We start from the raw sequence: 16,295 nt of genomic DNA, 5'->3' as shown, positions 1-16,295 counted from the left end.
TTCAGTAGTGGTTTGATCGAGATTAAGTGAAAAACCTAGGACTAGTTTGCAAAAGTAAGTTTTTAACTTATTTGTGAATATTTAATGAACGATTTGATTGACAGCATTAGGCCTAGAGGCAAAGTTGTTCGGAATGAGGAGCTCTATCATATGATATTAAGATGTACTGTTTGTGTGAATATATGAACATGTTCTACAATTTGAGGTCATTTTCCATAGAAATCTTTTGTTTTTTGATGCTCTTTTAAACTGTTATAGCGCCACCTATGGTCCGATCTACATGAATCTTTGCATGCTTGTTAAGAGACATCTGCTAAATGTTTTCACCAAGTTTCATAAAGTTTTGAGTTTTCATTTAGACTTTATAGGCTTTTGAGTATATTTGGCCACGCCCCTTTTTAAAAATGACCCAGTTATAGCTAACCAAAGGACAAAATTCAATTTTTTTTTTGATAATTATTGATCTAGAGAGTCCAGAGAATATTACTGCAGTGGTTTGGTTCTGATTGGGCGAAAAACCTAGGACTAGTTCGCAAAAGTATGTTTTTAACATATTTGTGAATAATTAATGAACAATTTGACTGACAGCAATGGTTCTTGAGGCAAAGTTGTGCATTATGAGGAGATCTATCAACTGATATGCATATTGTGTGAATCTGTGTAACACCACATGATTACTGAGCCAAAAAACTCGTTAGCGCCAACTAGTGGCCGATTTCTTTCCAAATTCTTACAGACCTTTAGGGACATGAGTCGAACATGCCCACTGAGTTTCGTTCCGATCAACCTCTGTTAACCTTGTCTAATAGGTGCTTAAATTTGTTTGGCCAAAGGCGGCCATGTTTTTTTGAGATATGCAAATGTCCTCATAGACACTTGTGCCCCTTCAGACAAAGACACTGCATACCTATTTTCAAGTCGATCAGACGAATGGTTGCCTAGTTATAGCCATTTATGTGTTTTTTCTATTTTATAGCGCCCCCAAGTGGCAGAGATGCGCAATATTTTTTATTTGACCAAAGATTGAGCTTATAAACATGTGTACCAAGTTTGGTGAAGATATCTCATTCCATTCAAGAGTTATAGCTAAAATAACATTTGGCTAACGTTAGCATAGACGCTTTTTTGGCGTACTGTTTCGCGCGAAAATTGAAATTTCTACTTTTTTTTGATAATTATTGATATTCAGTGTACAGAGAATATTTCTGCAGTGGTTTGGTTTGGATCTGGTGAAAAACCTAGGACTAGTTCGCAAAAGTAGGTTTTGGATATAACACAATTTTGCGGAAAAACCGTGCGTCGTAGAGCAAAAATTTCGGACTCCACTTTTTTTCGGACTGACCCAAGGATTACAACGATGTAAAGTTTTTAAGTCTACGTCAAACGGTTTACGACTGAGGGCCAAAAATGTCTGAAATTTTAGTTTTTTGCGCTGTAGCGCCCCCGTTAGGCCGATTGGGGCGAAACTTTGATAGGTTCTCCCCAAATTGAGCTCTACGATCTGGCCAAGTTTCAAGTCTCTAGGCCTTACGGTTTGGTCTGCACGATAAGTTTTACGCAACAAAAATAAAAATAATAAATATAGCTGCAAGCAGCAATTACCGGGGTTCAAGCAATTTAAGGCCTTTGAGGTGGTCTTGGCCAACCTTGATGTATGGTTGACAGTTAAACACATCCAAAATGGAGAATAGGCTCACAGACTCACAACACACATACACACACTGAAATTAAATTATTAAACTTTTATATTAATACTCTATAACCATATTCACGTAGACGCATATACACATATACACACACACAGATACATGCACACACATGTTGATATTTAAAATAAGTGATAGGTGATACAAAACTTATTGCAAGTGTTTTCTTTTTATGAGTTTAGATGTCATTTTCTGGTTTCACTCTAATCATAATCTGACAAAATTGTAAAAACTAATATTTCTGTATGAACAAAATCGTTAACTTTGACTCAATGAGATTTAAAATGTTATAACAGTGATTGATAATGTTTAAGCATGAATCCATCAAACCTTTGAACAGTACTGTTTAAGTTAGCTGAATGAGCCCATTAGTGGTCTTCCGCTGCCATCTAGTGGTTATAAATTGCAAATTCTCATACCACACTGTGTTTTTAACCTTTTTAACTATTAGAGTGATATTTTTTTGCCCAATCTCTCTTAAATTTTTCATGCTTGTTTAGAAAGAAATTATTGATTATTTTACACTTGAGAATTTTTGGGCTTTCTGTTTGTATTAGTAGGCTTTTGGGTACACTACGTAAAGAACATATTAGAAAATGACCGGTTTAGAGTTGTCCAAATGCAAATGTTCAACATTTTTTTTGATAATTATTGACCTAGAGAGGCTAGAGAATTGTACTGAAGTGGTTTTATTGATTTTCAGCTTAAACCCTTGAACAAGTTCGTTAAAGTAGCTTATTTAATTTATTTTATATAATTTTTAATTAATTAACAGTTTTATTGACAACATTGGTCCCAGAGGCAAAGTTGTTCAGAATGAGGATATCTATCATACGTTATGAAGATCTAGTGTTTGTGTGAATATATGAGCATTTTCAACCAATTTGAGGCCATTTACCATATAAATCTTGTGTTTTTTGAGACCTTTTCTACTGTTATAGCCCCACCTATGGTCTGATCTCCATGAAACTTTGCATGCTTGTTCAGAGTAATCTGACACATGTTTTAAACCAAGTTTCATAAAGTTTTGAGTTTTCGTTTAGGTTTTATAAGCTTTTGGGTATTTTGGCTACGTCCCTTTTCTAAATTAACCTGTTATAGCTAACCAAAGGACAAAATTCAATTTTGTTTTTGATAATTATTGATCTAGAGAGTCCAGAGAATTGTTCAGTAGTGGTTTGATCGAGATTAAGTGAAAAACCTAGGACTAGTTCGCAAAAAGTAAGTTTTTAACTTATTTGTGAATATTTAATTAACAATTTGATTGACAGCATTAGGCCTAGAGGCAAAGTTGTTCAGAATGAGGAGTTCTATCATATGATGTTAAGATCTAGTGTTTGTGTGAATATATGAACATGTTCTACAGTTTGAGGTCATTTTCTATAGAAATCTTGTGTTTTTTGATGCCCTTTTAACTTTTATAGCGCCACCTATGGTCCGATCTCCATGAATCTTTGCATGCTTGTTAAGAGTCATCTGCTACATGTTTTCACCAAGTTTCATAAAGTTTTGAGTTTTCATTTAGGTTTTGTAGGCTCTTGGGTATATTTTGCCACACCCCTTTAATAAATGACACTGTTACAAGAAACCAGAGGACAAATTTCAACATTTTTTTGATAATTATTGATCTAGAGTGTCCAGAGAATGTTACTGCAGTGGTTTGGTTCTGATCAGGTAAAAATCCTAGGACTAGTTCGCAAAAGTATGTTTTTAACATATTTGTGAATAATTATTGAACGATTTGATTGACAGCAATGGTTCTTGAGGTAAAGTTGTGCATTATAAGGAGATATATCAAATGATATGCATATTGTGTTGATTTGTGAAACACCACGTGATTACTGAGCCATAAAACTCGTTAGCGCCAACTAGTGGCCGATTTCTTTCAAAATTCTTAGAGACCTTTAGGGCCATGAGTTGAACAGGCCCACCGAGTTTCGTTCTGATCATCCTCTGTTAACCTTGTCAAATAGGTGCTCAAATTTCATTGGCCAATGGCGGCCATGTTTTTTGAGATACGCGAATGTCCTCATAGATACTCGTGCCATTTTGGACAAAGACACTGTATACACAATTTCAGGTCGATCAGTCCAACGGTTTTCCAGTTACAGTTTTTACAATCTTATAGCGCCACCAAGTGGCAAATCTGCGTATTTTTTGTTTATTTGACCAAAGTGTGAGCTCCTACATATGTGTAGCGAGTTTGGTGAAGATATCTCATTTTGTTCATGAGTTATAGCCTTTTGCGTAAAATTGGTCCTCGATTTACGAACGTTTTGGTGCCCCATTGCGACAGTGAGTTGAAAGTTCAACTTTTTTTTGATAATTATTCATTATCAGTGTCTAGGGAATATTTCAGTAGTGGTTTAGTTCTGGTCGGGTGAAAAACCTTCGACTAGTTCGCAAAATTATCTTTATTAATTAATCTTGAATATTTAATTAAGAGTTTTATTGAGAACATTGTTCCCAGAGCCAAAGTTGTTCAGCATGAGAAGATCTATCTTACGATATAAAGATATAGTGTATGTGTGAATATATGAACCATTTTTTGTACAATTTATTTCTGTTATAATTGAAATATTGTGTTTTTGGAGACTTTATTTACTGGTATAGCGCCACCTATGGTCCAATATTCATGAAACTTGGCATGCTTGTTAAGAGTCATCGGCCACATGATTTCACTGTGTTTTGTAAAGTTTTGAGTTTTTTTTTAGATTTTATAGGCATTTGGGTATATTTTGGCCACGCCCCTTCTCTAAATGACAGTGTTACAAGTAACCAAACGACAAAATTCAACATTTTTTTGATAATTATTAATCTAGAGCATCCAGAGAATTGCACTGCAGTGGTTTGATCGAGATTGAGCAAAAAACCTAGGACTAGTTCGCAATAGTATGTTTTTAACATAATTGAGAATATTTAATGAACAATTTGATTGACAGAGGAGATCCATCAAACAAAGTTGCTTGGTATGAGGAGATCTATCAAATGATATGCATATTTTGTTGATGTGTGAAAAATTGTACAATATACAATCGTTTATGTTCTTGAAAAACGCAATTTCGCCCCCTAGTGGCCGATTTCTTTCATAATTCTTACAGACCTTAAGGGTCATGAGTCGAACATGCCCACTGAGTTTCGTTCTGATCGACCTCCGTTAACCCTGTCAAATAGGTGCTTAAAATATTTTGGCCAATGGCGGCCATGTTTTTTGAGATACGTGAATGTCCTCATAGACACTTGTGCCCCTTTGGACAAACACACTGCATACCAATTTTCAAGTCGATCGGACTAATGTTAGCCTAGTTATAACCATTTATATGTTTTTTTGGTCTTATAGCGCCCACAAGTGGCAAAGGAGCGCATTTTTTTTTGTTTGACCAAAGATTGGGCTTATACACATGTGTACCATGTTTGGTGAAGATATCTCATATCATTCACAAGTTATAGCCTTTTGTGTAAAATTGGTCCTTCACTTTCGAACGTTTTGGGGCCCCATTGCGACAGTGAGTTGAAATTTCTACTTTTTTTTGATAATTATTGATATTCAGTGTACAGAGAATATTTCTGCAGTGGTTTGGTTTGGATCAGGTGAAAAACCTAGGACTAGTTCGTAAAAGTAGGTTTCGGATATAACACAATTTTGCCGAAAAACCGTGCATCGTAGAGCAAAAATTTCGGACTCCACTTTTGTTCGGACTGACCCAAGGATTACAACGATGTAATTTTTTTGAGTCTACGTCAAACGGTTTACGACTGCGGGCCAAAAATGTCTGAAATTTTTTAGTTTTTTTGCGCAGTAGCGCCCCCGTTAGGCCGATTGGGCCGGTTCTTAGCGCCTGAGTAGCGAAATTGACTACTACCTTTTGACCAAGTTTCAGCTCTCTAGGCCTTACGGTTTGGGCTGCCCGTTCAGTTTTAAGGCGGAAGAATAATAATAATAATAATAATAATAATAATAATAAAAATCCTAACAATTACAATAGGGTTTCAGCACTGCGTGCTTGAACCCCTAATAAAAATCTGAGCAATTTCAAGAGGGTTTCAGCACTTCGTGCTTGAACCCCCAAATATGATTTGTATGGTCCAGTCCATTTTAATGTTCAAGTACGTAATAAGGTGACATTATTTATACCTGATCTGGCCCTTTAAATAACATTAATTTCTGCATGTGAAGTAGTCAGGTTAATTCAAATATATTTTAGCATGCTCAAACTGAACTCTAAGCTACTTACTGCCCTATTCTTTATGCTAATCACAGTAGCAGGTGCTTTAGGTGCCCTGGTGTCAACAATCAGTGGTTAACTGCCCATGTAAGAGCAACATTCAACTGCTCTAGAACAAGAGGAGTTTCTTTTGGTAGCAGTGTCAAATCAACATGCATAAGATATAAGAATTCTTACAGGCACTCATTTAATCGTTTGGGAGGTCTATGGACATCTGCTCTACTAAATCAATATATTCAGATACTGGTGAGGACAGAAAAATGCATGTGGAGGCACGAAAATGATTTATCTATAAAGAAATGATTAGTTAAACATACTTTATATCGGTTTTATTCACATTCATTCTTAAAAACATAAAAACAACAAAAAGCATGAAATGCTTCAAATGAAATTGTTAAGAGTAAAAGAATTTGTTGAATATAAGATTAATTTCTAATGTGAACAAGCCACAAATGTCATATATAGACTAAACCGAACTGTGGGCACAACTATAACCTTATTCATTACCAATAACAACTATTTACAATCCTAATAATGGTGCATTCTATTTGTACACGGAACCCAGAAATTCCAAGATCCCAGTAAGAACTTTTTACTGCCGGAACATCCCCTCGAGTCAAATGCAAGAGGAATGCAACAACCCTGACTTCTAAATGCAAAGTTGGTGCTCAGCGAATCAACATAAATGAAACAGTATTAATCTATTGTTTATTAGCACCTCTGTTTGTCTGTCTCACTAAACTCACTAAACACAGTGGTGCATACTGTGGATATGATATTTCGGCATTATCTATTATTTTTATCGACTGCTATTGTTAACAATTGACACATCCATCTTGGTTTTCCAACTTGTGTACTTGAATGCGGTCAACTTGGATGTGATGTAATTCCTAGCTCAGACATCCGACATCTGAGGAAAAAAGAACACAGCCCCCTTTTATTCTCCGCCTACTTAATTGAATATTCATATTTGCAAGAGCCAATGGCCACTCCCTAAAACAGTACAACTCTATTTTTCTGATCATCTGTATATAAAACTGACATTTAGTGTGTTCAAAACACAGATATATACATAGTAATATAGAAATATTAATATATTATAAACTAGATTTAATTTAGTAAAATCAAACAAAACACCAAATTTTGTGCCAAATTTAAATTTTTTGATGTAGTCTCGGGGAAGCGTAAGAGAGCTGCTGTCAAAAAAAGGTCAAGGAAGAGAAAGTTTAAGGTTGTCATGTAATAAACCCTTCAGAGAACAAGAGAACATACAATTTCATTTAGTAGTCTCTTGAGAGATGACATAGGTATCTGAGACAGGAACATCAACAGCTCTTTTATAAGCCTATACTAACTGACCTACAATATAAGCGGAGAACATATTGGACATTGATGTAAAGGTGTTAGCAAGGGTTTAGCAACAATCACACAAAGTGTGTATGTAATCTGACATATTGACACATCAGTCAATCCTCAATTTTACCATTCCTTCAAAGAAGAAACAGTAACTACTCTCTTAAAAGATCATCGACAAAAACCTAACATTTACTCAACAGTGCACTGTCCGGCATATACTTTTCCATAATATTGTCAAATTAAAGGTATAACAATTTCAGTCATCTCTGTTCTAAAAATTATTGTGCCTAAAACTGCACCAGAAAAGAAAGGAATGGTTTCTTTACCAACACAAGGGAAAGAAGGACGTCTTCAGTATAGCTATTCTCACACACACACACACACACACACAGAATGGCCTGCTTTCATTTCAGGCCGCCCCTGCTACCATAGCAGGACATGCATCTCTCACCACCTGGGATGTTACCCAGCACTGGAAGTGGTAATTGCATTTCAATTAAAGACATGTATGCCTGTATGTTTTGGGTGTGTGAGCCTGATCTTGTGCAACAGTCACTGTATGTACAGAACACTATTTATTTTATAAATGAGAGGAAAAGCTATTCCAGCTGAGCATAATTTCTGACCTACCAAAATAATCACATCTGCATCCACATCCTGTTTTTCTTGCTATGTTTACTCTCTGTGTAATAACAAAAGCATTTATTTCAGTGAAAAAAAAAATGTCCAAACCTCTTAATTTCAACATTTTTATTTATTTCTTTATTTATAAATATTACACACTAGATAGACAACAGGGTTGGGTTCCGTTCACATTTTAACCGGTACACTACTGGTACCTGAATTTTGGTGCTGGTGCCCCACGGTAACTTTTTACTCCCTGTATAATAAAAAAAAAAAAAAAAAAAAAATCTATTTTAGTGAAAAAATAAGTCCAAAAGTTTCAATTTCAACATTTTGAACAATGGGGCCCTACAAACTATTTATTTTTCTTTCTTTTTTTTCCCAGAAATTCTTGTTTTAATTTTTCTGAAAATCAAATGTCAACAAATCAAATATTTATTTTAAATCAAATGAAAATTAAACCCATTTATTTTCTGGCAAACAAACTGAGGTATACTGTTGAAAATAATACATGGGAAAAAATGTTTTGAATATTCCTTTAAAACTTTTTTTAATAAGCTAATAATTGTAGTACTTTTTTCTACAATTAAGTGATTAATCTGGTGTTAATTTTTTTTATCATTGAATTGTTTTATTTAAATTTTATAGAAAATTGAATATTTAAAGATGTACATTATACTGTACAAAAGTAATACAAGAGTAATATATTTCTGTTACATGTTAAACTGTACCTTTATTTTGACAGGTCGCCATGACGTTTCTGTATGTATACAGTATGATGATGCTAGTTTTCTCAAATGAAACAGTAAAATTCTCGTGAAGTGATTCTCACAGCAGCTCTGGAGAATAATCCTGCTTCCCAGTGTTCATACTATCCATCCTAAATAGTATGTGAGATTAGAATAAGTGTGTCCCAAAGAGTTATGCCAAAAGTCCCCGGATGGTCTACTATTTCAGGTCGATTTTTGAAGAGTAGATCTGTGCACACTCTAATGGCGAATATTACCCACAATCCATTGCGCTTTGAGGAATGATTTGGTTGAGAACTACAAACACAAGTAAAAAGCATTAAAAAACTACAAACATGGTGGATGCATGTGACCGATGGTTAAGTATAAAGGGGTTTGAGTTACGAATAATCAACATTTAACCCAAAAAAAAACTGTGTTAAATAAAAACAACAACAATAATAATAATAATAATAATAATTAATGTTATCTGTGTTATATTTAATCTGCAACAGCAATGTGAACTTTTATAAACATCCATTTGTTTGTTAACTTTTAAATGCATAACGGAGAAAATATGAGCAGAGTTCTCTGCATGAAGACCTACGGCTCACAAATCAACGTGCTACCTCTTTTCTCTCCAGTACAGTAGGAAGTTAAATGAAATGAAATGTGGAGGATGTTAAATGTGACAAGATGATTGACAGGTCAGTTTACAGTGTAACTATAAGACAGAATGATCAGTTAAAGACGCATCTGTATGACGTCATAGTATGTCCCAAAGCTTGCCTACTCCTCTACTACACACTCAAAAGTGTGTACTTTTTCTTCACCAAAAAAGTACATACTTTGAGGGCATAAAATAGGCACACTGGGATGCAGCATAAGTTTTTGTGTTCATGCCATCATATAGTAAGACACAGAGGCCAAAAATCACTGCGAGCATCATGCATGCTTCAGTATTTGTGTAGTAAACAAAACCACATTTCCGCCATTCATACATACAGAGGCAAGCGGAACATGCAGGATTCCTATTTAAACCATCTTTTTGCATTTTAATATTCACAGACACTAGTTCATATCACGATTCGAATTAAGTGGCAGACCTACTTTTGACAAAAATTGCGTGGCATTCTACACATGAGTTGGAGTAAATTACGTTTTTATAAATGGACTCTTCAGCTTACCCTGTGTGTTGTTTGAACAAGTTGCAGGGGTGACATCATGTCACAGGGTCTCTCTTTCTCTCTCTGTAGCATATGCGCCCAGATGCATTCTCAGGTACCAAAATTTGGCACCGATTGACTTAACGTGAATCAGTACTCGGTAGAACCGATGCAATTCGGTCAGTACCCTTAAAAGTACCGAGTTCGGTACCGAACCCTAGTTATGCGGTCTGCTGCTTTAAGCTCAAGCAGGATTGATTCTGATTGGCTGTCAATGTTTTTATCGTTCATCACCTGATTCCAATGATATAGTTCATATGTGCCTTTATAGTTATAGTTGTGGTGTGGACTCTGCTATTCATTTACATTTAGAATAACTTTTAAACCTTTATATTTATAGTTATTGTTATAGTTCTAGGTGTGAACAGGCCTTAAAGGAATCGTTCACCCAAAAATGACAATTTGCTGAAAATTTACTGACCATCCGGCCAACCAAGATGTAGATGAGTTTGTTTCATCATCAGAACAGATTTAGAGAAATGTAGCATTACATCAGTTACTTACCAATGGATCCTCTGCTGTGAATGGGTGCCATCAGAATGAGAGTTCAAACAGCTGATAAAAACATCACACAAATCCACAAGTAATCCACACGACTCCAGTCCATCAATTAACATCTTGTGAAGTAAAATGCTGTGTGCTTGTAAGAAGTTTTATCTTTGATCTGTCACTTCTGGTGAGTCCATAATTCATAATAACACTTCCTCCAGTGAAAAGTCCATCCCTTTGTTGTCCTCTTACATCAAAATTAACCAACTTGTTTAGAACTGTTTCACATTTGTGCTTGATCTGTGCATATTTCTCTCCTGATACAGACAAGATAGCTTTTTCACTGGAGAAAGCATTATGAATAGAGGACTTGTGTTTTAGGAAGCAACAATCTGAAGTTAAAAAATGCCTTGATCAATTGTTTCTTATAAACACAGCTTTTCACTTCACAAGACATTAATTGATGGACTGGAGTCGTGTGGATTATTGTGATGTTTTTATCAGCTGTTTGGACTCTCATTCTGACGGCACCTTTTCACAGCATCAGTTGGTGAGCAAGTGATGTAATGCTATATTTCTCCTAATCTGTTCTGATGAAGAAACTCATCTAGATCTTGGATAGCCTAAGAAAATTTTCTTTTTTTTTTTACTTTTTTTTTTATAACTATTGCTTTAAAGTAGTGTTTACACAGAATGTGTACTTGCATTCTTTCTGGGCAGTTTTAAATTCTTTAATCTCTCTGAAGGCAAAGCACATGACCATGCCATACTCGCCATAATTACGACCAACAGTAATATAACTTGGTAACCTACAATGATAAAACCGCTGTTATTATGAACGCCCCTTTACACGTCATAATGGACAGACGCCCAAGAGAGTGAGTCAAGTGGCCTCTCACTCTCTCTCATGTACTCACACACTTTATCACTCCGACATCTGGCGCTTTTCACTAATATAATCTCTCTTCCCCTCCCGAGCTTCATGCTTCCCAACAAGGATCGATCGATCTATATATCTATCTATCTCATTTGAAGAACAGCTTGTTGAAAAATTAATAGGCACAAAATCTGATATGAAAAACAAGTGGCCTACTTAGACAAAAAAAAAATATAAGAACATAAGATGGTATCTATCAACATCATAAATCTATATATTATGAACAGGTACTTAAAATCTGATATAGAATCTAATGGACTGTAAATGTGAAATGACAATATCCATCTGCACGTTTCCTTCAAGACTTCATCTCTTTAATCTTCGGCGATCTTCAGCCACCTGCCATATCCGAGCGCGCGCTCATCTGGACATCAAAGCGGATTTGGCGCGGCCCGCCACTTTCATGCCGTTACACACAGCGAGCATCAAGTATTGACAACCCATCTACACTGAGCGACGCGTCACAAGTGGAACACTCGCGTTACAATCAACTAATGTAAATATCTGCGTTGGTTTTACCTAAAAAAGACCGACTCACTCTAGTGTCATTCGGACGACACTGGCCGTGATTCACTAAAAAGGAGCTGATAGGAGTCGTTCGTTTAGAAACCAAATTGGACGCGCGGGAGGGGAGTGGACTCATGGTCGAGGACCGTTCGTGAACGTCATTAAAATTATTTAGTTTCGATACATTTTAAAATTGGAAACTGTTCTGAAAAAAGAACCGGTTGTCGAGCCAACGACACTAATATGCATAAGGCCTACAAAGTCATTTCCCCACATGCTCTTACGAGCAATCTAGCGGGAAAACGTACAAAATTGTTAAAGAAACATTTATTTATTTCGCCAAAGCCAAGTGTTTTGCTATATATAATATCACTAATTACAAAGCCGTGTGTGCTTAGGTGATCGCTGAAGCTCAGCTATAGCAAGGGGGTGTGTGATGGGTGTGATGAGACATTTAAAGATCGGTGGGTGTGATACTCACTCGCTTTGCCCTGTTTGGGTCTCTGGAGGAGCCGCTGGACGGTAATCAGATCCTCCGTCTTCACCGCCTGCAAGAGTTCCTGTTCTTTCCCCATTCTGTTCAATCACACACTTAAGCACCCTCTCTCACACATGCAGTCATGATGGCTATACTTCTACATCCAGTGCATCTTCAGGGGACCAGGCGACCATAACGGTGCCGTTAACGCCAGCGCATCCTCGCCGTACATCGTAAAAAGGTCGAGTGCGCAGAGACACGCAAGATGCGTTTAGGTGCCCAGTGGAGTGACCAGTGGCGTCCACGCAGTCGCTAGCGATGAAAAACGATCTTACTGCGCACTGAGGTGACAGAGTCCGATCGTTTTCAGGTTAAAGGGACGGCGCGGAAACCTTGCGCGTATTTACATAGCAGTATTGCTACAAAAAAGCAGATGCTCAGTAAATCAAAACGGAAGGCGTCTCTTTGACCCGAAGCTCACAGAAAGATCGTATATATTACGTAAAAATCTAAGCAGATGTGCGCGCGGCCGCTGGAGGTTGTAATCGGCTGTCGCTTTCTCATGTGCGCATGTATGTGTGTGTATCTGTGTAGGCTATGGCAAGCCGTATTAACATTAATTCTTTAAAACGAACTTCAAAACTACCCAGTTTTTAAAAAAATAATGAATTCTTTAAAACTACCCAGGTTTAAAAAAACAAGTCAACACAGAAAAAAAAGTAGTGTAGAAACAAATTTCATTTCTTAATCAAACAAATGGCACGAATGGTTACGAATTAAATGTGATTTTTTTTTTCAGGTGGTACACTGAAAAAAAAAAGTGTAGAAATAATTTTTACACAGAAATAGCAAGTAAATTTCACAATTAAGTACAAAGAAATAGCGAGTAACACATTTAATTAAACCATGAAATTTCAAAGTAGAAAACCTATAGCTGTATTTTCTTGTAAAACTTATTCCAATCATCTTTGTTTTATTTAGTTTGAAGTTTAAAACAATCTTTTTTCTTTCTTTTTTTTTTTACAGTGTAACTCAATGGCGTTCAATGGCAAACAATTGCAATGTCAGTACACAAGTTATATGAGCTTAATAATTTGTAGCATAAACACTAATTTTTAAGTTGATTAAATTAAATTGTTATGCAACTAATTGAGCTGTGGTGCTGGAATCAATTAATCTTATCTATTTCAATTAAAATCAAGAGCTAGCATAGTACATCCTAATTTATTTCACATACAAAGTTAATGAAAAAGACACTACTTGTCATTGGCATTAGCACATCATTGCTCATAAAGGTCAATTTAGTGTACCTTCATTATTCACCCATAACTTAACTACGAGCACTACTCTTCAACAAAATGCTACCCCAAAAAAAAAAAAAAATCAACATAACAGAAAGTTTAATTAAATCAGTACATTAGAATTTTTACCTTGCAACCATGTGTTTATGTTGCAATAAAAATTCCCTTGAATTTTATCTTACAGTCAATACTGAATGGCTTACTAAGAATTAAAAAGGAACTACTAGTAACATAAAGAGACATTAAATTAAATAAATGTTAAAGCAGCTTGCCATAGCGAGTGTGAGAGAGATTGCCTGGTTAAATTGATGGTGCTGCATCAATCAGGGGGCGTGACTAAATAGACCCTTTCCCATGAGCCTGACAGATTAAAAGGGAGAAAAGCAGTGTGTAGTGTTTGTGTGTGTGTGTGTGTGTGTGTGTGTGTGAGAGAGAGAGCATGTTTTTGAGGAGAAAGGTCACAGGACAGATTTTAGCAGGGTAGATACTGACCGTGTACACTAAGCCAAAAGCACATGGTCCTCTAAAGAAAGAGGCGGAAAACACTGTTATATGAATATCTGACCTTCTTTCTTACATTGAAAATTCTGCAACATGTTCATGCAGCTCTTTTCTGTACTGTCCACCACATGATCCAAAAACCTATTATATGGGTTCTAAAGACGAATACAGCACACAAGTCATCTTTTTTGGAGCACAACAATCCCTGGCCACTATAAACCTCCATTTTAAGGAAAAGAGTTAAAAAATTCTGCAAATCCAATCGTGTTTTCCATATAATTGTATTTTTGTTTTTGGGAAATGTGTAAGCTGTTCCTTTAAGTCTCCCATCAGACACTGACAGCCATGCTGATTATTACCATTTCATTTATTCACTCTCATTCTCTCTATCTGTCATTTCGGCCATAATTTTGGTGACTATCTTACAATTAAAAGTCTATGATACGATACATTACACCCTAAGGGTGTCAGCAAAACCAGAACAGATGTCTAATTTGGGCTCCATTTTAACCCACATCAGTCAGTGGGTAATTGGCTGTTCTTTACTTGTTTTGCATTGTCAGACTGCAGTGCCTAAACTTGGTAAAACTTATTATCCAAATTAACTGCAGGGAGATTTCTCTCCTACCAGTACCTGGCTCTCTCCAACCTGGATCTGCTACACTTGTACATCAGCCAGAACATTAATCACTAGTTCACCAACAGTTTACTCTTGTAGATCTATCTTCCTGCAGAGATTAGCTCCAACGCTAATTAAACACAACTGAACCAATAAATACAGCAGGTGTGTTGACTGGGCTGGAACTAAACTCTTTTCAAAGGTAGATATGCAGAAAAAAGGAATGAGTTCAGTAAGGGCTTTCTTCTATTTTTGGCATGACAGTGTAATATATATATAATAATTTCTACATTAAAATGTTTAGTGTACTATATTTTATGGTATAATTTAAATAATATACATTTTATGCATTAAAGTAATAGGGTTAGATTTGTTGCAATACATTAATGATGAATGGTCACAAAAATGTCACAAAGAAAATTACTTATGTTTTTTTTAATACCATAAGTAATAAACTTTAGCATGCAAACTACTGTTCAAGAGTTTAGGGTCAGTAAAAGTTTGTTGATTGATTGATTGACTGACACTATTTCTGAAAGATATTAATACTTTTATTCAACAAGGATGCATTAGATTGACCAAAAGTGACAGTAAAAAAAAACAAAAAACAAACGAAGATCGATTGACCAAAAGTGACTTTCACTTTGTTACAAAATATTTCTGTTTAAAATAAATGCTGTTCTTTTCAACTTACTGTTAATCAAAAGATCCTGAAAAATGGTTTTCAAAAAATATTAATGAGATTTCTTGAGCTCCAAATCAGTGTTGTAATGATGCTGATAAATTACACGTTAAAATATATTAAAATAGAAGACAGTTGTTTTAAATTGCAAAAATATTTCATTGATCAAATAAATGCAGCCTTGGTTGCTTTTCATGTCCGCGGGAGGGTTTTGTTGCGAAAACCTGGCAACCCTGCTCCCTTCTCAGAAGATGCTTGTGGGCCAAACGCAATTTTTAACTACCCCATTCCTATACATGATCATTCTGGTACCACATGAAGGCAGTATTACTGAAAACAGGCAGAGACAATGGTAGCCTTAGCAACATTAGCCTTATAGAGAGCCAAGGATCTCTTTTGGAAAACAAAATATGATGTGTGATGCTTACTTTGTCTGGAGTCTGGACGTTTGCGCACGAAGCGTTGGTATCGATCCCTCTTTCAGAAGCAATCTTTGCCTGGTTTGTGAGTCAGTGTAACTCTTGTTTGTGAGGCAGTTGAGACAATTGTAAAATGTTAGCACAAAGTATAGGACTTTTCCTTTCTTTTTCCAGGACATTTCCTTCGAAAATGAAAGTTAACCACCGTGTCCTCAGCGGTCTATGGAGACTCCTACGTTCATTGGTGCATCCCAACACACAACACTTTTAATAGCCCTTTGGCGCTGACATTCTATCTCCAGAAGCTACAGCAAGAGAACAGTAATGGTGGACCGCAGCTTCTCACTCAGGGTTATGTATATGCTAATAGGGCAGAGAGCATCACAAATGGGCGGGACTTTCACCGACTATATCGTCATAGTCTGGAACTGCTCGTTTGGAGAGACTGTTTATGATTTTTTGGTATTATAGGCTGAGTGAGTGGATTTTTACCATT

The 16,295-nt window shown here is 36.1% G+C and overlaps 1 protein-coding gene across 4 annotated transcripts in view; it reads right to left on the bottom strand.

Annotated features, from left to right (window-relative positions):
• The window catches only part of LOC109096812 (caskin-1-like), a 50,720-nt gene extending 37,854 nt beyond the window's left edge, over positions 1-12,866 (bottom strand). For all 4 annotated transcript variants that reach the window (XM_042738956.1, XM_042739016.1, XM_042739091.1 and 1 more), the window contains exon 1: positions 12,281-12,866. In XM_042738956.1, coding sequence (XP_042594890.1) covers positions 12,281-12,374 — 94 coding nt within the window. In that variant the 5' untranslated portion in view covers positions 12,375-12,866. The remainder of the gene's footprint in view (positions 1-12,280) is intronic.
• Between the last annotated feature and the right edge of the window lie 3,429 nt (positions 12,867-16,295).

Source organism: Cyprinus carpio, chromosome A1, assembly GCF_018340385.1.
Source record: "Cyprinus carpio isolate SPL01 chromosome A1, ASM1834038v1, whole genome shotgun sequence".
NCBI lineage: Eukaryota > Metazoa > Chordata > Actinopteri > Cypriniformes > Cyprinidae > Cyprinus > Cyprinus carpio.
The sequence above is the reverse complement of the archived record's forward strand: the minus strand, read 5'-3'. Positions and strand labels throughout refer to the sequence as shown.